Source organism: Bombina bombina, chromosome 1 (genome assembly GCF_027579735.1).
Source record: "Bombina bombina isolate aBomBom1 chromosome 1, aBomBom1.pri, whole genome shotgun sequence".
NCBI classification, from domain to species: Eukaryota; Metazoa; Chordata; class Amphibia; order Anura; family Bombinatoridae; genus Bombina; species Bombina bombina.
Window position 1 is genome coordinate 201,189,370 of NC_069499.1, and position 24,341 is coordinate 201,213,710.

At 35.6% G+C, this 24,341-nt stretch overlaps 1 protein-coding gene across 1 annotated transcript in view; it reads left to right on the forward strand.

Moving 5' to 3' along the window:
- Positions 1–24,341, forward strand: part of MIA2 (MIA SH3 domain ER export factor 2) — a 598,301-nt gene that overhangs the window by 63,260 nt on the left and 510,700 nt on the right. The window contains exons 2-3 of the mRNA XM_053711462.1: positions 18,762–18,895; positions 22,494–22,580. Of these exons, the coding sequence (XP_053567437.1) occupies positions 18,762–18,895; positions 22,494–22,580 (221 nt within the window). The remainder of the gene's footprint in view (positions 1–18,761; positions 18,896–22,493; positions 22,581–24,341) is intronic.

The window sequence follows — 24,341 nt, forward strand, 5'->3', positions numbered from 1 at the left end:
TATCCAATATGAGAATGAAGTAAAGATTAAAATAATGCTTACCAATATGTCAACGCGTTTCTGCCCTCAAAAAAGGGCCTTTCTCAAGACTAAAATATTGGTAATGGCAGCTAGCCTTATATACAGTTTAGAAGTAGCCTATATGTTAGTTTAATTGATTAATTGTATTGTTTGGGCGCCAAATCCCTCCACTTCCTGTGTAACATCTAAAAGATTCCCCCATAAAGTGTAAAATCACTTCCTATGTAACATCTAAAAAATTCGATCTGTAAGTTGGCCTAAGCGCCTGATGGGAACCTGTATGCCTTGGGGTGAGTAACTCCTAGCTGTTACCCGTGAGTTGATGTGTATAAATAAAAGTGAAAGACCCAGGCGCCTACCCTAAGGAGGCTAGGTATAAAGTGTGGGAAACCAAAGAGGTGACTAAAAAAGGTTTAATAAATTTGTAAAATCAACATATAATATATAAACACAGTATTATACTTCATGGATCCATGAGCAGGTAAAAAAGTATTTGACAATGCTAATAAAAAGCTGACAATAGACCAAATAAAAAATAAAAACAATGGAAAACCAAAAGAATGACAAATCAGTCGATCCTGTAGAATAAAAACAATAGTCTGAGTGGTCTGAAATAGCCAAGAATGTAAAGTCTGCAAATAAAGTACAAATACAAAGGGGGGGTCCGGTGTGTCGAATCCTTTTTGAAGAAAAGATGTGCAAATCCAATGATTGGGGAATCCTATGGGTGATGAAAGTCAAATCCAAATACAGTGGCACAATAAAGTAGCAAAAATAAAAATGTCAAGAGCGTGAAAAATATTGGTGATCAAAAATGATATTGGTGATCAAAAATGAACAAATTTTGTGGCGAACATAACAAAGTGTAAAGTGTTCAAAAGATGCACTTAAAAATAGCAATAAAAAAGAAAAACATCCTCAATCTTGAAACAAGTGCAAACAATGACTGAAAAGGTGATCTTGTAGTGAAAATAAAGAAAAAAGACTGGGGAACAAAACGGTCCACCTGTGGAAAAAAGCAAAAACAAAATATAGTGTAGATGGTCCTAAATAATTGACAAATAATGGAATAAGGCTTACCAGTGCTGGTCTACGCGTTTCGGCCCGTGCTAGGCCTTTCTCAAGACTGGTTAGTGAGTGTTAGTGGTGGCCTTATAAAGGGTGCCAAACCGGATGTGGCTAAATCGTTTACTTCCGGTTTCTTAATTTTCCTTGTGAGTTTAGGCTTATATAAACAAATAATAAAAGAGTATTGGTGATATTTTAGAAGGGAGAGTAGAGACTTTCCAAACCTTGATAGTCTTTCTAACTTTGTTAATTTTTTCACTGATTTACTTCCTCCGTGAAACTTGTGACGTCACTTCCGGTATCGGTAAAAAATTTCGATCGTAAAATACTGATCGTGAATTAGTCTTAGTGTACACCTTTTTAAGGGTAGCGAGTTTAGCTAAATTTAATTTTCTAAGATGGTTGAGGCCGGTTTAAGTAATATTATAAAACGGTCCGTAAATGAACCAACCTGATTGGTCGTGACGTCACGACATAGGGTATACGCCTGTGATTGGGTTTAAAGATAGGTGTGTGTGTGGTTCCTTCATTTGATTGGATCTAGGAATGGTGTATTTATTATTCCTACAATGTCGATGATGTGTGTTAAAGCTTACGTAAATGGCCATACTGGGGGTATGCCGTTTCTTTCCTTTTTTTAAATTGGGAGTGGGGGTAACAGAATTTAATGAACTTGAAAAGACTTTAATTTGAAAAGACATTGATTTGTGACATTATTATAAAGATTCCTCAGTGATAATGTTTAGTGTAATATCTTACACCTTGTCATACATTATGTGCCGTGCTGAATGCACTTAAGTGTATTGAGAACCTTTCGATTTTCTCATAATTGAGAATTGGTCTAATAAATAAAAGACAGTAAATGTATTGCACTTCAATGTATTTAAATGTATTGAGAACCTTTCATAATTAAAGATTGGCCTAATGAATAGAAGACAGTAAATAATCATAAATGGTCGATTCTGCTTTTGCTTTGTAAAAATAATGAATGCATTTAAAGTATCTAATCTGGTAACAGAAAATAAACTTTGAAACTTGTGGGGTCTCATTTTATTGTGAATTACTAACTGTAATTTAAAGAATGGAAAAGGAGAGAAATCTAGAGGGTGGATATGCTTTAAAGTGCAACACCTTCTTTAAGGGACAACCGTATCCGAATTCACAAGAAGATATTTAGATATAAATACAAGCATACGCTTGAAGGTTTTAGACACATATAAAAAAAATCTTAGACACATATAAAAAAAAATTGAAATTATTTTCCCAAAAGCCTAACGTTTCAAGAAATGGGGACAATCCTTATTGTTTGATTGAATAAGGATAATGCCAATATTAACTGACATTATGTATGAGGGAAGGGGTGGGGACCCGTCCTTCTTCCGCCTTGCTATTCTTGTTTACTAATATATATTTAGTTACAAGAATAAATTTAGTTGCAAGAATAAATTTAGTTGCAAGAATAAATTCCAACTTTATTGTTAGAAAACGATCTTTTGTAGAAATGTGTATATTTATATCTGATAGCTATAATTACCTTGTAACTGGAGGATATAACTAACCGTATCTAGAAAAGTAATGGTATTGAATGGCTGATTCTTTACAACCCCCATATTGGGGTCTTTGGAGAATGTAGTTTCGAAGAACCATATTGGAAAAGCAATGGTGCTTGTAGCTGAGAAGGGGATGTCACAAGCGGATATGAAAGGCGATATGGATCTTATACTCATAGTAGTTTTAATTGGAATGAGATGGATCAGAAAATCTGATGAGAACTATATCATCTAGCCTTGAACGTGTGTATATCTGCAAGTCTAACTATAGTCAATTTGACCTGTACAATCTGAAATAGATCTCAAGGGTCCTTTTGGGATCTTGCACGGGAACTTGAAAGGTCTAGTAGTGTAGTCTACTTGTTTCGGCCCTAGTCTTAATTTTTATGTACAATTTGTGCTGTGACCGGCTAATCACTGTGTATTAGGCCTAGGGTATAGATCAATGCTTGATCCTGGAGCCTTATCTTAGAGAGAGGAGATATTATATCAAAGGAAAGTGAAATACTCAATAATAGGAGCACCATGTTTGTAGTCAGTGCATAATTGGATATTCTTATGATCAGACCATATTGAAGAGATGTGACAGATCTTCTTTATTGTTAAGACCTCTTGGATACAGACAATCTAGGTTGAAGATCCACCTGGATTCTGCTGTGAGGAGTTTCTTTTCATAATGGCCTCCTCTCCAATCTTTTTTGATCTTCTGTATCCCTAGAAAAGTAAGTTCATTGATATTCCCTTTGTGTTTATCGGCAAAATGTTTATATAAGGCCGTATCGGTATTCAATTTCTCAATGAGCAACAGGTGTTCTCGTATCCTGTCCTTAAGAGTTCTAGATGTTTGGCCTACATATTGTAGGCCACATGAACATTGGAGAATGTAAATTATACCTTTGTCTTGGCATCTGATTAGATCGTTAATTTTATGAGTTTCCTTGGTGTTATGGCAGCTAAATGATGCTGCTTTAATGCCTTGTTTACAAGCCTTGCACGATACACATGGGAAAAACCCTTTAATTTCCTTTCCGAATACGTTTTTTACTCCAAAGGTCTTTTTCTTTGGTATACTCGGGGCTATTCTGTTTTTCAAATTTTTGTTTTTCCTATATATAAACCTTGGTTGTATAGGTAGTTTTTCACCTATTATGTCGTCATCCTTCAGTATACCCCAGTGTTTTCTGAATATATTCTCAATGATATTTTTGTTGTCACTGTATTCTGTGATCATTGGGATATTGATGTACTCCTTGTCTGTCATCGTTGTGGATTCCTTGTATTTCGACAGTTTGGTTCTATCAATTGTCCTTACTTCTTGGATTTTCAGATCCAATATGGCCTCATTATATCCTCTCTCTAATAGTTTTGATTTAATTAGTGTTGCCTGTTCTTCCCATTTTTCTGTAGTAGAACAATTTTTCCTCATCCTTAATAATTGACCTTTTGGGATATTGTTCTTCCAATTGTAGTGATGGCAACTGGTCATGTGTATATAATTGTTGCTATCTACCTCTTTGAAGTGCGTTGAGGTCTCCAATTTCCCATTTATAACTTCAATTTTCAGATCGAGGAAAATTATTTCAGTGGTGCTACTGGCATATGTGAATTGTAGATTGTTTGTATTGTTGTTCATGACTTTAAAGGTAAAATCAAGATCCGTTTGTGTCCCCTTCCAAATAATAAGTATATCGTCAATGTAACGACGATAAAGGACCAGGTCCGCGTCGGCTGGGCATGATTCCCAAAAGATATGCTCCCATTTGCCCATATAGAGGTTGGCGTAGCTAGGCGCGAACCTGGTCCCCATTGCTGTGCCACAAATTTGTTGGTAATAGTGACCATCATCACAAAAGTAATTATGATTCAGTATATATTGTATACTGTCTAGGATGAAGTTCCTTTGTTCTTCTGGGACTTCTTTATCCTTTTTGAGAAAGTATTCGACACTTTCTAACCCTTCTTTATGTGGGATACATGTATATAATGATGTGACATCACAGGTTGCTAGAATAAAGCCATCTTCCCACATTATATCCTCCAATAAATTTAAGACCTGGGTTGAATCTTTGAGGTAGGATGGTAGTTGTCGAACATATCTCTGTAGATTCAGGTCAACATATTCAGATAAGTTGCTACTTAATGATCCAATCTTTATAATAACGTCACAAATCAATGTCTTTTCAAATTAAAGTCTTTTCAAGTTCATTAAATTCTGTTACCCCCACTCCCAATTTAAAAAAAGGAAAGAAACGGCATACCCCCAGTATGGCCATTTACGTAAGCTTTAACACACATCATCAACATTGTAGGAATAATAAATACACCGTTCCTAGATCCGATCAAATGAAGGAACCACACACACACCTATCTTTAAACCCAATCACAGGCGTATACCCTATGTCGTGACGTCACGACCAATCAGGTTGTTTCATTTACGGACCGTTTTATAATATTACTTAATCCGGCCTCAACCATCTTAGAAAATTAAATTTAGCTAAACTCGCTACCCTTAAAAAGGTGTACATTAAGACTAATTCACGATCAGTATTTTACGATCGAAATTTTTTACCGATACCGGAAGTGACATCATGAGTTTCACGGAGGAAGAACAAAGTTAGAAAGACTATCAAGACTATCAAGACTATCAAGGTTTGGAAAGTCTCTACTCTCCCTTCTAAAATATCACCAATACTCTTTTATTATTTGTTTATATAAGCCTAAACTCACAAGGAAAATTAAGAAACCGGAAGTAAACGAATTAGCCACATCCGGTTTGGCACCCTTTATAAGGCCACCACTAACACTCACTAACCAGTCTTGAGAAAGGCCTAGCACGGGCCGAAATGCGTAGACCAGCACTGGTAAGCCTTATTCCATTATTTGTCAATTATTTAGGACCATCTACACTATATTTTGTTTTTGCTTTTTTCCACAGGTGGACCGTTTTGTTCCCCAGTCTTTTTTCTTTATTTTCACTACAAGATCACCTTTTCAGTCATTGTTTGCACTTGTTTCAAGATTGAGGATGTTTTTCTTTTTTATTGCTATTTTTAAGTGCATCTTTTGAACACTTTACACTTTGTTATGTTGGCCACAAAATTTGTTCATTTTTGATCACCAATATAATTTTTGATCACCAATATTTTTCACGCTCTTGACATTTTTATTTTTGCTACTTTATTGTGCCACTGTATTTGGATTTGACTTTCATCACCCATAGGATTCCCCAATCATTGGATTTGCACATCTTTTCTTTAAAAAGGATTCGACACACCGGACCCCCCTTTGTATTTGTACTTTATTTGCAGACTTTACATTCTTGGCTATTTCAGACCACTCAGACTATTGTTTTTATTCTACAGGATCGACTGATTTGTCATTCTTTTGGTTTTTCATTGTTTTTATTTTTTATTTGGTCTATTGTCAGCTTTTTATTAGCATTGTCAAATACTTTTTTACCTGCTCATGGATCCATGAAGTATAATACTGTGTTTTTATATTATATGTTGATTTTACAAATTTATTAAACCTTTTTTAGTCACCTCTTTGGTTTCCCACACTTTATACCTAGCCTCCTTAGGGTAGGCGCCTGGGTCTTTCACTTTTATTTATACACATCAACTCACGGGTAACAGCTAGGAGTTACTCACCCCCAGGCATACAGGTTCCCATCAGGCGCTTAGGCCAACTTACAGATCTAACTTTCATACTTGTCCTAGCCTGTCCTTAGCAGCCGATCCCTCTAATACCACACCATCTGTCTCAGATGGAATCTCTTAACTCACTTAGGCAAGATGTCCTTATAGATGTCAATCAACACACTAAAATGATAAGCATCGAAGTTGAGGAAGATGACACTATAGATATACAGTCTATTTTTAAAGACCTAGAAAAATTATTGATCTCAGAAGTGAAATATAAGGCTGAAATATCCTTTTTAAGGAAATGCTTAGAATTAGACATTATACCAAAAGGACTGGTCACTCACAAAGAGTGTGCCTTTCCTTTATCTGATTCCATATCTGAGAAATGGAGAATGGTGTTAATCAACACATCAAGACAGCTAATGAAGCTGATTATTGAATACAGAGAATCACTCTCCATAGAGATGGATCATGAGATTAAAGAGAATGAAGCAATATTGTTAAATTTAGAACACTCTGGACAAGAGTCCAAAGACCTTGTAGATAAGAGAGACAACCTAGTTAAAAGAGTAAAAAAAGCTAGAGAAGATGTTATCCAAAAGAAAACAAAGAAACTTATGAGGGAATTAGAAAGCAAAGAAAGTAGTACCTACAGAAAGGGAATTGCCACTGAAACTGAAAATACTGATACAGATACAGATAAAAATTCTACAAAAATTAAGAGCCTGGCTATACAGACTTCAACTAAGCCCAATCACAATGATGAGATACACATTTTAGATCAAGACCAGGAACATAAAAGACACTCCTACAAACAAGTGCATCCTACTAATAGATATTTTGATCAGAACAAGACACACAATGACTATGAGACACGATCCAACTATCGTACACAACCACCATATTCAAACCGAGGGTATAAACACGGATACAGACAGAATTTCAGACGATACAATAATTACTACAGGGAACATGATGATAATAGAGACATGAGACCCAGAGCTAACCACTCCCCCGACAGAAGGAGAGATATGAGACCTAGAGTTAATTACTCTCCTGATAGAAGGAGAGATCAATGGAACAATGGGTGGAACTATTCTCAAAATAGGACACCAAACTACCAAACCAATCATAGCCAAACTATTTGGAGAGATGATTATTACCCACGAAGAAGACAACACTACAATAGAAGGCCACAATGGAATAGACAAGACGATTGGAGACCCAGCTATCACCAACAGAGACAAGAGGTCAATTTTGAAGAATACGAAAGAAGAGATGACTTCAACTATGTGTATAGAGACACATATAAGACACCACAGACAAAAGGTGGTCACGCGAAAGTCCAAGATGAATATTCAGGGAAGATACCAAAAGAAGGAAATACAAAGGATGAGTGGAAGATCCAACACTGTATCAAAAGAACAGAACCAAGGGTTGATCCACAAACATCCACTACCCCAAACACTGGGGACTCTCCTTCTTTTTTAGGGCTGGAATACCCGCCCAGCAGAGAGAAAGACAGGTCGCTGAAACCACAGAAAAATGTGGGATCAGAAAAACCCAAAGCACTAAAAAGAAGACACATCGAGGAAGAAGAGGAGGAGTCAAATCAAACAAGAAAGCAGATAAGAAAAATGAACTTGATACAAAAGACACCAACACAAAAGAGACTATTGGCATTTTCAACCTGAGCTCACACACTTTGACAAAGGAGGAAAACTCTGTCTTAAAGTTTGGACTCTCCTTTGCCCCCACTAGAAGTTTGGATACATTTCAAACATTCGTCAACACTAAGGAATTTGTGCGGAAACTCACATTGAAAAGGTTTTTCTCAAGGTCCCCAGCTGAGAGATCGGCTTATACACCAAGAGAATACACAGACCTCTACAGACATACGGAACTTAAACCCAAGTCAACCTTCTATCCAACTGCCAGTAAAGGAGCAGCTATAGAATCCTTCGAGAATATAGTATGTAGAGAAATAAGGGACATCCAATTGAAAAAACTAAAAATACGGAAACACAACTTAACCACTCAACAGTTGAAAACGATCAAAGAACTTGAGAATAACCATGATTTGAGCATTAAACCAGCAGATAAGGGAGGAGGAATCGTCATGATGAACAGGACTGATTATAAATTGGAGAACGAAAGAATATTAAGCGATCAAAAAACGTATCGTAAATTACGCTCCAACCCGTTGGAAACATACAGGAAAGAATTACTGACGATACTAGATAAAGCAAAAGAGATGGGTATTCTTAACGATAAAGAGTACAACTACATTAACATCAACCATCCCATCACTCCTGTGATATATCACCTACCGAAGATCCACAAATCGTTGCAAAAGCCCCCAGGAAGACCAATTATTTCAGGCATTGGATCATTAAGTAGCAACTTATCTGAATATGTTGACCTGAATCTACAGAGATATGTTCGACAACTACCATCCTACCTCAAAGATTCAACCCAGGTCTTAAATTTATTGGAGGATATAATGTGGGAAGATGGCTTTATTCTAGCAACCTGTGATGTCACATCATTATATACGTGTATCCCACATAAAGAAGGGTTAGAAAGTGTCGAATACTTTCTCAAAAAGGATAAAGAAGTCCCAGAAGAACAAAGGAACTTCATCCTAGACAGTATACAATATATACTGAATCATAATTACTTTTGTGATGATGGTCACTATTACCAACAAATTTGTGGCACAGCAATGGGGACCAGGTTCGCTCCTAGCTACGCCAACCTCTATATGGGCAAATGGGAGCATATCTTTTGGGAATCATGCCCAGCCGGCGCGGACCTGGTCCTTTATCGTTGTTACATTGACGATATACTTATTATTTGGAAGGGGACACAAACGGATCTTGATTTTACCTTTAAAGTCATGAACAACAATACAAACAATCTACAATTCACATATGCCAGTAGCACCACTGAAATAATTTTCCTCGATCTGAAAATTGAAGTTATAAATGGGAAATTGGAGACCTCAACGCACTTCAAAGAGGTAGATAGCAACAATTATATACACATGACCAGTTGCCATCACTACAATTGGAAGAACAATATCCCAAAAGGTCAATTATTAAGGATGAGGAAAAATTGTTCTACTACAGAAAAATGGGAAGAACAGGCAACACTAATTAAATCAAAACTATTAGAGAGAGGATACAATGAGGCCATATTGGATCTGAAAATCCAAGAAGTAAGGACAATTGATAGAACCAAACTGACGAAATACAAGGAATCCACAACTATGACAGACAAGGAGTACATCAATATCCCAATGATCACAGAGTACAGTGACAACAAAAATATCATTGAGAATATATTCAGAAAACACTGGGGTATACTGAAGGATGACGACATAATAGGTGAAAAACTACCTATACAACCAAGGTTTATATATAGGAAAAACAAAAATTTGAAAAATAGAATAGCCCCGAGTATACCAAAGAAAAAGACCTTTGGAGTAAAAAACATATTCGGAAAGGAAATTAAAGGGTTTTTCCCATGTGTATCGTGCAGGCTTGTAAACAAGGCATTAAAGCAGCATCATTTAGCTGCCATAACACCAAGGAAACTCATAAAATTAACGATCTAATCAGATGCCAAGACAAAGGTATAATGTACATGCTCCAATGTTCATGTGGCCTACAATATGTAGGCCAAACATCTAGAACTCTTAAGGACAGGATACGAGAACACCTGTTGCTCATTGAGAAATTGAATACCGATACGGCCTTATATAAACATTTTGCCGATAAACACAAAGGGAATATCAATGAACTTACTTTTCTAGGGATACAGAAGATCAAAAAAGATTGGAGAGGAGGCCATTATGAAAAGAAACTCCTCACAGCAGAATCCAGGTGGATCTTCAACCTAGATTGTCTGTATCCAAGAGGTCTTAACAATAAAGAAGATCTGTCACATCTCTTTAATATGGTCTGATCATAAGAATATCCAATTATGCACTGACTACAAACATGGTGCTCCTATTATTGAGTATTTCACTTTCCTTTGATATAATATCTCCTCTCTCTAAGATAAGGCTCCAGGATCAAGCATTGATCTATACCCTAGGCCTAATACACAGTGATTAGCCGGTCACAGCACAAATTGTACATAAAAATTAAGACTAGGGCCGAAACAAGTAGACTACACTACTAGACCTTTCAAGTTCCCGTGAAAGATCCCAAAAGGACCCTTGAGATCTATTTCAGATTGTACAGGTCAAATTGACTATAGTTAGACTTGCAGATATACACACATTCAAGGCTAGATGATATAGTTCTCATCAGATTTTCTGATCCATCTCATTCCAATTAAAACTACTATGAGTATAAGATCCATATCGCCTTTCATATCCGCTTGTGACATCCCCTTCTCAGCTACAAGCACCATTGCTTTTCCAATATGGTTCTTCGAAACTACATTCTCCAAAGACCCCAATATGGGGGTTGTAAAGAATCAGCCATTCAATACCATTACTTTTCTAGATACGGTTAGTTATATCCTCCAGTTACAAGATAATTATAGCTATCAGATATAAATATACACTTTTCTACAAAAGATTGTTTTCTAACAATAAAGTTGGAATTTATTCTTGCAACTAAATTTATTCTTGCAACTAAATTTATTCTTGTAACTAAATATATATTAGTAAACAAGAATAGCAAGGCGGAAGAAGGACGGGTCCCCACCCCTTCCCTCATACATAATGTCAGTTAATATTGGCATTATCCTTATTCAATCAAACAATAAGGATTGTCCCCATTTCTTGAAACGTTAGGCTTTTGGGAAAATAATTTAAAAAATTTTTTTATATGTGTCTAAGATTTTTTTTTATATGTGTCTAAAACCTTCAAGCGTATGCTTGTATTTATATCTAAATATCTTCTTGTGAATTCGGATACGGTTGTCCCTTAAAGAAGGTGTTGCACTTTAAAGCATATCCACCCTCTAGATTTCTCTCCTTTTCCATTCTTTAAATTACAGTTAGTAATTCACAATAAAATGAGACCCCACAAGTTTCAAAGTTTATTTTCTGTTACCAGATTAGATACTTTAAATGCATTCATTATTTTTACAAAGCAAAAGCAGAATCGACCATTTATGATTATTTACTGTCTTCTATTCATTAGGCCAATCTTTAATTATGAAAGGTTCTCAATACATTTAAATACATTGAAGTGCAATACATTTACTGTCTTTTATTTATTAGGCCAATTCTCAATTATGAGAAAATCGAAAGGTTCTCAATACACTTAAGTGCATTCAGCACGGCACATAATGTATGACAAGGTGTAAGATATTACACTAAACATTATCACTGAGGAATCTTTATAATAACGTCACAAATCAATGTCTTTTCAAATTAAAGTCTTTTCAAGTTCATTAAATTCTGTTACCCCCACTCCCAATTTAAAAAAAGGAAAGAAACGGCATACCCCCAGTATGGCCATTTACGTAAGCTTTAACACACATCATCGACATTGTAGGAATAATAAATACACCGTTCCTAGATCCAATCAAATGAAGGAACCACACACCTATCTTTAAACCCAATCACAGGCGTATACCCTATGTTGTGACGTCACAACCAATCAGGTTGGTTCATTTACGGACCGTTTTATAATATTACTTAATCCGGCCTCAACCATCTTAGAAAATTAAATTTAGCTAAACTCGCTACCCTTAAAAAGGTGTACACTAAGACTAATTCATGATCAGTATTTTACGATCTAAATTTTTTACCGATACCGGAAGTGACGTCACGAGTTTCATGGAGGAAGTAAATCAGTGAAAAAATTAACAAAGTTAGAAAGACTATCAAGGTTTGGAAAGTCTCTACTCTCCCTTCTAAAATATCACCAATACTCTTTTATTATTTGTTTATATAAGCCTAAACTCACAAGGAAAATTAAGAAACCGGAAGTAAACGAATTAGCCACATCCGGTTTGGCACCCTTTATAAGGCCACCACTAACACTCACTAACCAGTCTTGAGAAAGGCCTAGCACGGGCCGAAACGCGTAGACCAGCACTGGTAAGCCTTATTCCATTATTTGTCAATTATTTAGGACCATCTACACTATATTTTGTTTTTGCTTTTTTCCACAGGTGGACCGTTTTGTTCCCCAGTCTTTTTTCTTTATTTTCACTACAAGATCACCTTTTCAGTCATTGTTTGCACTTGTTTCAAGATTGAGGATGTTTTTCTTTTTTATTGCTATTTTTAAGTGCATCTTTTGAACACTTTACACTTTGTTATGTTGGCCACAAAATTTGTTCATTTTTGATCACCAATATCATTTTTGATCACCAATATTTTTCACGCTCTTGACATTTTTATTTTTGCTACTTTATTGTGCCACTGTATTTGGATTTGACTTTCATCACCCATAGGATTCCCCAATCATTGGATTTGCACATCTTTTCTTCAAAAAGGATTCGACACACCGGACCCCCCTTTGTATTTGTACTTTATTTGCAGACTTTACATTCTTGGCTATTTCAGACCACTCAGACTATTGTTTTTATTCTACAGGATCGACTGATTTGTCATTCTTTTGGTTTTCCATTGTTTTTATTTTTTATTTGGTCTATTGTCAGCTTTTTATTAGCATTGTCAAATACTTTTTTACCTGCTCATGGATCCATGAAGTATAATACTGTGTTTTTATATTATATGTTGATTTTACAAATTTATTAAACCTTTTTTAGTCACCTCTTTGGTTTCCCACACGTTATACCTAGCCTCCTTAGGGTAGGCACCTGGGTCTTTCACTTTTATTTATACACATCTAAAAAATTCCCCCATATGGCAAACCGGAGGTCCCTCCACTTCCTGTGTAACATCTAAATGATTCCCCCATAAAGTGTAACATCACTTCCTATGTAACATCTAAAAAATTCCCCCCATATGGCAAACCGGAAGTATATAAATCTTACCGGATTAATTTTATACATATCTAAATATATGTCATTCAAAAGGCATGTATATGGCCTTATATTTATCCAGTTGTTTCTTTCTCAATTACCGGTATGTTTATTTTGGCTTACCGGTTTCGAGCCCAATATCGGAGCTACCCGGAAGTGACGTACCGTAATCTGGTAAGATTTATATACTTCCGGTTTGCCATATGGGGGAATTTTTTAGATGTTACATAGGAAGTGATGTTACACTTTATGGGGGAATCTTTTAGATGTTACACAGGAAGTGGAGGGACCTCCGGTTTGCCATATGGGGGAATTTTTTAGATGTTACATAGGAAGTGATGTTACACTTCATGGGGGAATCTTTTAGATGTTACACAGGAAGTGGAGGGATTTGGCGCTCAAACAATACAATTAATCAATTAAACTAACATATAAGCTACTTCTAAACTGTATATAAGGCTAGCTGCCATTACCAATATTTTAGTCTTGAGAAAGGCCCTTTTTTGATGGCAGAAACGCGTTGACATATTGGTAAGCATTATTTTAATCTTTACTTCATTCTCATATTGGATACACTATGTTGTGAATTTCTTTTTTTCAGGGACACTTTTTAGGATACCATAGGAGCAGCTGACAGGTGCTAGGATCCAATCAGCTACTTCAGCTACCACACTCAGGAATTTGGATCTGTTAAAGTAACTAATATTGAAGGAACCAATTTCCTCACTTTCACCTTGTTTTTCATCACCCATTTTTTCATTTTTTTGGTTTTGATTGACTTATTTTTGTTCTTCACTAACATTTCTTGATCAACTTTTTGGAACACTTTTTTGGAATATATTTTTTATGTTATTGCATATTGTGTATTTTATTTAATTATATCTTTGGCTCACTGGATTAGTAGCTAGCATTTGTTTTATCCATTTGCACTCACTTACTATTTGACCCTCTTTTTGCACTGCAGTGCATTTTTCTATTTTTTTGACACACTATTTTTTGAACATTATTATTTGTACTATTGTTTATTAACTTCTTGCTTGATGCACTTGTTATAGTTGTACTTAGGCTTATTCTGTTTCACTAGTTTACACTCTTAATCTGGTGTACCACTCACACTGATCACCTGTGATTATTTCTGTTTTTATTGTAATTATCAGCTTTAGCCGCTCCTGCAAGATATTCCTGTTTTTGTAATTTTATCTATATGTGTTTCTTACATTTTTTACTGATGCTTTTTAACATGGTTCATTAAATAATCTTCTTTTATCTCTCTGTGAGTATATTTATCCCTTGGCCTCTTGTTGGCGCTGTATTCACTTCTTACTATTTATCTTTCATTCTGATAAGGTGGTTCTGCGTACTAAGTTTGGTTTCCTGCCTAAAGTTGTTTTAGTCAGAAATATTAATCAAAAAATTGTTGTTCCTTCTTTTTCCTAATCCTTTTTCTTATAAGGAGCGTTTGTTGCACAACCTAGATGTTGTGTGTGTGCTGAAATTCTATCTGCAAACGACTAAGGACTTTCATCAGTTTTCTGCTTTGTTTGTTTTTCTGGGAAACATAAGGCTCAGAAAGCTACGGCTACTTCTCTTTCCTTTTTTTTTTTTTTTTTTGAAAATTTTTATTGAGGTACTAGAAATAGGCATACAAGCAGTATAAACATACAAAGAAAATTGCAATGCAATGAATTGTAACATTGATAGTCAAATTAAAACACAGTGCCTATATAAAAGCTAACCTCCCATAACAAACAGAAAAGGTCACTCTTGGACCTTAAATAAGGAGACAAGTCTGGAAGTAAGGGAAGGTATAATAAAATGGAGAGACCGCTTTTGGATCTCACTATGAAGACCTCAGATTTTATAATTTATTTTACAATGCAACCAGGTAGTATACTATAAGTAATAAACTTTTATATTAATTAGAAACTAGAAACTCTGTGGGCCTACCCATGAGCCCAAAATAAATATTGATCAATCCAGAGTACTGCTATATCTACAATATTGTTTATAGCAGGTATTTTAGCTTTAAAAAGTTAGAAGCCACGAAGACAAGGTATGTTAAATTCTTTTGAAAATCTAAAAGTCCACATCGCCAGAGGTGCAGTGTGATTAAAAGAGGTGAGGCCAACCCAGAAAGAAATAACTGCCTTACCATCTGGATTGTGCAACACGGCTAAGTTGGAGTCAGTTATAAAAACAATAGGGGCTAGGTCAATCTATGATGGGAGATCAAACTAGTAGCAAAACTATGGCATTGTTAAGGGAGGGCCTCGTACATTTTGTTTTTATTTGTTTTGTTTTTTTAGGGGTTTTTTTATATTTATTTTATTTATTTTGGGAGCCAATACTATATATTAAAAGATTTTGCAAAGTTCAACCCCATAGCCATAAATCTAGTAGAACACAATGTCCGCCATCTAAGGATATCAGGTTAATCCCCTAGGTTCCCAGTAGTAAATAGAATAAGCACGCCTTTACTGTCTCTGCCTCTGACAGTTCGGTATTGGGGATATGATACATATGAATAAAAATTTGCAAACAAAGTGTGACCACAAGGGTATGGGAGCTAATGTCATAATGAGAGGTCCATTTAAATGTGGGTACAAACATTTCTGAGTAGCCCCTGGTTTTCTAAAGTGGTTATACCCAACACAAAGAGACCATATACATTAGTGTATTGACTACCTCATGATTAACCTCCATGATATCTAGTAGGATAGATAAGTGAAAACATTGTATGCCTATTTTTGTGGTTTGCCCTGGGTATAAATGATATTGAATACCTTAGCTGTAAGCATTGGACAGAGAGGATTAAACATGCCTATAACCTATCCAAAATTATTTGTTTTAAACTCAAGTATTACAGCTAAACATATAAACAACTGGGCAATTAAATGAAAACACATTTATACATAATCTTAGATATTAAATCTACATTTTTCAAACACATAGGCAGCATTTTACAGCTGAACTACTTTGCAAGGAGAATTAAGGTTGTCATATAAGCTGTGTAAACAGTTTGAGTGAGCAAGGTAGCAGACCTAATAAACTGCAACTATATACAGAGAGGGTGAACCATGCACACATATAAAGATAGCCAGAGCTACGAATTCTGTCCCAACATAGGGTGTAATACTTGCCACGATGTCCATACATTTACCGTCTCTCAAACTGCAGGCTTTAGTGCCAACATTAGGATTCTTAAAAGTTAGATGTGGACAAGGAAATCAAACTTAGCTGTGAATTTAAAAAAAAAAAAAAAAATCCCAGAGAAGAATGGTTATAAAAAAGCAGTCCCAGCGTTCATCTGTAAGCAACTTAGGGGATAGTTAAAATACTACTCTTGCATATTTTCCAATATCCCTGTTGCACGTGTGGGTTTTCAATCATCACCCTATGCCGGACCGTCATGATAGACTGATTCCATCCATGATGACTCCCATAAACAAGGTATGACAGTACCTCTGCACGATGTTCAGTGCTTCCATGCAGTCCAATGCAAGGCCTGCAGCTGACTCTCCGCTTCGTGTCAAGCAAAGTGAAATTAGACTACACCGTTCCCTCTCTGGTGCGCTAAAGGGACCAGCATGCCTCCTGGCAATACGAGGATCCATGGTGTGACCAGATACCACAGCGCTCCCCGAACTCAGTTCGTTGCAGATGCCGTTTTCAGTGTACACCTCTGACTGCTCCATCTCTTGGAGGTGCGGCTTAGAGTATTGCGGGCAGTAAAGGTTCGCTGCAGGGGCTTCAAGCTGGAATTGTAGGTCTCCTCCACTAGTTTCTTCTGCTGCTATGACCGGATCATGGGTAGTGAGTATGTTAGAGCTGAAGCAATGATCCACCAGTCTGTGCAGCCTAAGGAAATGCTCCTCCAGAAGCACAAAGATTGCTTCCTGAATGTGTTGCATGGTAAATGTAGAGACCCACAGAGTTAATAGGTAGAACCTGGTTGTAATTCAGCCCTTGTGTAGTGCCGTGTAACGACAGGGTAGAAGTGTACCCCGCCGGGGGGGTATAGAGGAGGCCAAGGCCTCCAAGTAGCTCCGAGCACTGATGCTAGCAGCTATCTCGTCCTTCTCTTTCCTTTTGGTTGAAGAGTATTATTTGTTTGGCCTATGAGACTGCTGGACAGCAACCTCCTGAGAGAATCCCAGCTCATTCCATGAGGGTTGTTTCTTCTTCCTGGGCCTTCATAAATGAGCAAGGCTGCTACTTGGTTCTCTTTGCATTCTTTTTCCAAATCATATGAATTTTATATTTTTGCCTCGACTGAGGCTTCTTTTGGGAGAAAGGTTCTTCAAACAGTGGTGCCTTCTGTTTAGGTTACCTGTCTTGTCCCTCCCTTATCATCTGTGTCCTCTAGCTTGGGTATTGGTTCCCACTAGAAATTAATGATTCCATGGACTCACCATATCTTAGGAAAGAAAACATAATTTATGCTTACCTGATATACCTTTGTGTTATCTTCTTTTTCCATTTTCCTTCGGCCGAATGACTGGGGATTATGGGTAAGGGAAGTGACATATATAGCAGCTTTGTTGTGGTGCTCTTTGTCTCCTCCTGCTGGCCAAGAGTGATATTCCCACTAGTAATTGATGATTCTGTGGACTCACCATATCCGGAAACATTAGTAGCCGCAGCTACTGTCTTGTATGGAACATTAGTACCAAGGTACACGAAATCTTCTTCCTAAAAAGAAAAGAGCATGCCAAATGTTAAAAACATATTTAAACTAAAAAATACATAGTATGGTATAACATATAACATATATATAATAAACTGCTTACACAGGTATAATATACCCATGCCCCCTGCTCTAATAGGTTTATTATCAACGTGTTTTTTTCTCTTTAGTAACCATGGTGATAGCGTAAATAGCACATATATAGGCATTCCATGGGAGTTTAATGGGTTTAATTAACCTGTATTTTACTGGGGAAACATTGGCTGGAGTTTCTCATTTTAAAAGGTCTATCCTCCATGTGAGATGCACATTTTCACCCTTACCAGTCTCCTAGCCATTTGCAAGATTGTAAATTAAAGGAAAGTTACTGAATATACAGTGATAATTAGTGTTTATGAGTTCACTGGAGATATGGGCAGATTTCTGATTATATATTGATTTATTTCTATTATCAAATTTGCTTTATTCTATAGGCATCTTTTGTTAAATGGGCAGCAATTTGTTACTGGGAGCTAGCTGAACACATTGGGTGAATCAATTGCAAGAGGTATATATGTTCAGCCACCAATCACATCTAGCTCCCAGTTGTGTATTCCTTCTCCTGAGCCTACCTAGGTATGCTTTTCAACAAGGAATGCAATGAGAATTAAGCAAATGAGATAATATAAGTAAATTGGAAAGTTGTTTAAAATTGCATGCCCTATCTAAATCATAAAAGTTTAATTTTGACTTTACCGTCCCTTTAAACTAACTCAGAATTATGATGTAGCACTTTTGTAATCAGCTTCCTCATATAATATTAAAAAATATAAACTTTTTTTCTTATTTAAGGTTTGATGATGAGAGCTCAAGCCAATCAAGATTACAATGGACCTGACTGCAGATTTCTAAGCTTCAAATCAGGCGATGAAATTAACGTGTATTACAAATTGTCAGGAAAAAGAGAAGATCTGTGGCAGGGAAGTGTAAGTAAAGCTGTGAAAAAAAAGACAAATTAAAGGGACACTGAACCAAATTTTTTCTTTTGTGATTCAGATAGAGCATGTAATTTTAAGCAACTTTTCTAATTTACTCCTATTATCAAATTTTCTTCATTCTCTTGGTATCTTTATTTGAAATGCAAGAATGTAAGTTTAGATGCCGGCCCATTTTTGAACCAAAAAAGACGCTTAGATGCCTTCTTTTTCAAATAAAGATAGCAAGTGAACGAAGAAAAATTAATAATAGGAGTAAATTAGAAAGTTGCTTAAAACTGCATGCGCTATCTGAATCACGGAAGAAAATTTTTGGGTTCAGTGTCCCTTTAAATAATTATCATTTGCTTAAAGGGACATGAAAGCCCAAAACATTATTTCATGATTCAGAAAGAAGATACATTTAAAAAAAAAAAAAATCCAATTTACTTCTAATAAAAATGTTGCTTTGACAAAAAGCTTATATGTGCAGCCACCAATCAGCAGCTAGCTCCCACCTCCCAAGCCTATCTAGCTATTCTTTTTAACAAAGGATACCAAGACAACATAGCAAAATAAAAAGTAAATTGGAAGGTTGTTTAAAATGGTTTGCCCTATCTTTTTTTTTTTGTGTGAATTCTAGGCTATATATAGGATATAGGATTAAAGGGACAAAAATACAATTGAATAGTGGAATTCATATGATATTTTACATTACTAAATGTATATAACATCCCTTAAAGGGACATGAAACCCAACATCTCTCTAATTTATTTATGTTCTCAAATGTGCTTAATTTCCTTTGTATCTTTTAATGAAATAGCAGTAATGTACTACTGGGAGCTAGCTGAACACATTGGTAAGCAAATGACAAGAGTTATATATGTGCAGCCACCAATCAGCACCTAGCACCCAGCTCCTGAGCCTACCTAAGTATGCTTTCCAACAATGGATACCAAGTAAACAAAGCAAATTAGATAACAGAAGTAAATTTAACATTGTTGTAAATGTATTCTTTATCTTAAACATGAAAGAAACATTTGGAGTTCCATGTCCCTATTATTTCTCAGACCACTCTCCACCAATCATATGCCTTAGCCATCAGCTTGTGACCAATTACCTGATCATCAGTCCACTACTAATTGGCTAATAATGACTGCCCAATATGATTAAATGCATTTTTAATTAACCAATGATTACAATTTATGATGCGTGTAATTAGCAAGTTATTTTATAATTTCCCATTATTGTATAATTCAAGTTTTTTGTCCAAGCACATTATTATCTTGATTGTATTTTTAAACAAGAATTCTAAAGAAAGTAGTGAAGTTGTGTATACATTTCATAACTTAAAGGGACACCGTACCCAAAAATTTTCTTTCGGGATTCAGATTGAGCATGAAATTTAAGCAACTTTCTAATGTACTCCTATTATCAAATTTTTCTTCATTCTCTTGGTATCTTTATTTGAAATGCAAGAATGTAAGTTTAGATGCCGGCCCATTTTTGGTGAACAACCTGGGTTGTCCTTGCTGATTGGTGGATAAATTCATCCACCAATAAAAAAATGCTGTCCAGAGTACTCAAACCAAAAAAAAAAAGCTTAGCTGCCTTCTTTTTCAAATAATGATAGCAAGAGAACAAAGAAAATTTGATAATAGGAGTAAATTAGAAAGTTGCTTAAAATGGCATGCTCTTTCTGAATTACAAAATAAAAAAATTGGGTACAGTGTCCCCTTTAAACATATGTTTTAACCCCATAACCCAAATGAACGTATATATATATATATATATATATATATTGTATCACATGCCTATCGTACCACATTATTTATATATACTGTATATATATTCACAGAGGCTGGTTCACTCGCACTAATAGGTGTCCAGGAGCCAGGGTGCTGAATGCAAGTAGTAAGTAATAGAAAGACAGCACTCGCTGGGCTTAAAGGGACAGTCAACACCAGAATTTTTGTTGTTTAAAAAGAAAGATAATCCCTTTATTACCCATTCCCCAGTTTTGCATATAATAATACACGTTTTACCTCTGTAATTATCTTGTATCTAAGCCTCTGCTGACTGCCCCCTTATTTCAGTTCTTTTGACAGACATGCAGTTTAGCCAATCAGTGCTCATTCCTAGGTCACTTTACGTGCATGAGCTCAATGTTATCTATATGAAACATGTGAACTAATGCCCTCTAGTGGTCAAAATGTATTCAGATTAGAGGCAGTCTTCAAGGTCTAAGAATTAGCATATGAACCTCCTAGGTTTAGCTTTCAACTAAGAATACCAAGAGAACAAAGCAAAATTGGTGATAAAAGTAAATTGGGAAGTTGTTTAAAATTGCATGCCCTATTTAAATCATGAAAGTTTTTTTTGGACTTGACTGTCCCTTTAAGAAATAGCAATAGTAGCTAAATAAAATTCCCGGTAGTGAAGGGGTTAAACTATATTTTAAACATTTTTATTAAAACTACAAATTTAACATGTTGATTAACAGGTGCACTGAACATAGCAGAACATTGAAAACATTCTCTTGTGTAGCATAAATGGGCTACAAAAGGCTAAGCAATATGTGTTATCACTTTGTCAATCCAGATATCTAATATTTTGATCAAATACACTGTATACTTCACACATGTATTTTCTGAGTTGTTCTATCCCTTTCAGAAAATCAATAAAATCCAAAGGGAATTAAAGGGACAGTCAAGTCCAAAAAAAACTTTCATGATTCAAATAGGGCATGCAATTTTAAACAACTTTCCAATTTACTTTTATCACCAATTTTGCTTTGTTCTCTTGGTATTCTTAGTTGAAAGCTAAACCTAGGAGGTTTCTTAAACCTTGAAGGCCGCCTCTAATCTAAATGCATTTTGATAGTTTTTCACCACTAGAGGGCATTAAGTTCACGTGTTTTATATAGATAACATTGCACGTGAATTTACCATGGAGTCAGCTCTGATTGGTTAAAATGCAAGTCTGTCAAAAAGAACTGAAATAAGGGGGCAGTCTGCTGAGGCTTAGATACAAGGTAATTACAGAGGTAAAACGTGTATTATTATAACTGTGATGTTATGCAAAACTGGGGAATTGGTAATTAAGGGATTATCTATCTTTTAAAACAACAAAAATTCTGGTGTTGACTGTCCCTTTAATATTAAATGAAAACAAACAATGTGAAAGTGACATGAAAAAAACAACAAAATAAAAAAATATCAATAAAATAAAATACATTTAATGTGATATAGTGTAAAATATATTACATAAAATGGAAACGTTCGTATCAACTAAATCTTCTCACTCTGTAACCATAGACCAGGCATTGTATTGCTGTCCCATCCAATGTATTTATAGTGTTAGGTTGCAGGAGTATCAGCTATTTATTTGTTATAATTATATTTTATGTATTATGCAAGGGTTATGTTTAAACGTGCTTTTATACAATTTAGCTATAAATTTACCGCCTAGTCATACTACATTTGCAATAACACATTATGTCTTTTTTACCTTTATTTAAAAAAAAAGTACAAGAATTTTAAATTATAATTAACATTTTTCCTTTGAAACTTCTAATAAAACATTTTTATCATTTGTGTACCTTTAACAGAAGGGAAAATCATATGGCTTTTTCCCCAAAGATACTGTCAATATTGAAGAGGTTTTTCTAAAAGAAGAAGTAGAGGTCTTTGCTCAGGTAATTTACTTAAATAATAAGTACAATTGTTGATCAGTTTAAAGATCCTTCTATTAGATATTGCATTGTATATAGTGTAATGGTTAAATTCACAAATGGCAAATGTATATGTAATGACATAAATACATATTTATTTTTTGCTGCCCAATGCGATTTGCACCCTGTGCTGCGCTAGGTGTTTTGCTGTGGCTGTCGGCATGAAAACGAGGCTCCCATTGGAGACTATGGAAGTGTGCTCTTGTGAGAGAGGTCTCGTTCGCATTGCACTACACCTGTAATACCAGCGCACATTTCCATGCGCTGGTATTACTGAATGGAGCAAAAATATTGCGCTGGCGTAAGCACAATATTGCGCTCTACTTGTAATCTGGCACAATCGCCTAGATTTAGAGTTTGGCATTAGCTGTCAAAACCAGCGTTAGAGGCTCCTAACGCTGGTTTTGGGGCTACCGCTGTATTTAGAGTCAGTCAGGAAAGGGTCTAACGCTCACTTTGCAGCCGCGACTTTTCCATACCGCAGATCCCCCTACGCCATTTGCGTATCCTATCTTTTCAATGGGATCTTTCTAATGCCGGTATTTAGAGTCATGGCTGAAGTGAGCGTTAGAAATCTAACGACAAAACTCCAGCCACAGAAAAAAGCCAGGAGTTAAGAGCTTTCTGGGCTAACGCCGGTTCATAAAGCTCTTAACTACTGTGCTCTAAAGTACACTAACACCCATAAACTACCTATGTACCCCTAAACCGAGGTCCCCCCACATCGCCGCCACTCTATTAAATTTTTTTAACCCCTAATCTGCCGACCGCACACCGCTGCCACCTACATTATCCCTATGTACCCCTAATCTGCTGCCCCTAACGCTGACCCCTATATTATATTTATTAACCCCTAATCTGCCGCCCCCAACGTCGCCTCCACCTACCTACAATTATTAACCCCTAATCTGCCGACCGGACCTCACCGCTACTATAATAAATGTATTAACCCCTAAAGCTAAGTCTAACCCTAACCCTAACACCCCCCTAAATTAAATATAATTTAAATCTAACAAAATAAATGAACTCTTATTAAATAAATTATTCCTATTTAAAGCTAAATACTTACCTGTAAAATAAATCCTAATATAGCTACAATATAAATTATAATTATATTGTAGCTATTTTAGGATTAATATTTATTTAACAGGCAACTTTGTATTTATTTTAACCAGGTACAATAGCTATTAAATAGTTAAGAACTATTTAATAGTTACCTAGTTAAAATAATTACAAAATTACCTGTAAAATAAATCCTAACCTAAGTTACAATTAAACCTAACACTACACTATCAATAAATTAATTAAATAAAATACCTACAATTATCTACAATTAAACCTAACACTACACTATCAATAAATTAATTAAATACAATACCTACAAATAAATACAATTAAATAAACTAACTAAAGTACAAAAAATAAAAAAGAACTAAGTTACAAAAAATAAAAAAATATTTACTAACATTAGAAAAATATTACAACAATTTTAAGCTAATTACACCTACTCTAAGCCCCTAATAAAATAACAAAGCCCCCCAAAATAAAAAAAATGCCCTTACCCTATTCCTAAAATTAAAATAGAAAAGCTCTTTACTTACCAGCCCTGAAAAGGGCCTTTTGCGGGGCATGCCCCAAAGAATTCAGCTCTTTTGCCTGGAAAAAAAAACATACAATCCCCCCCAACATTACAACCCACCACCCACATACCCCTAATCTAACCCA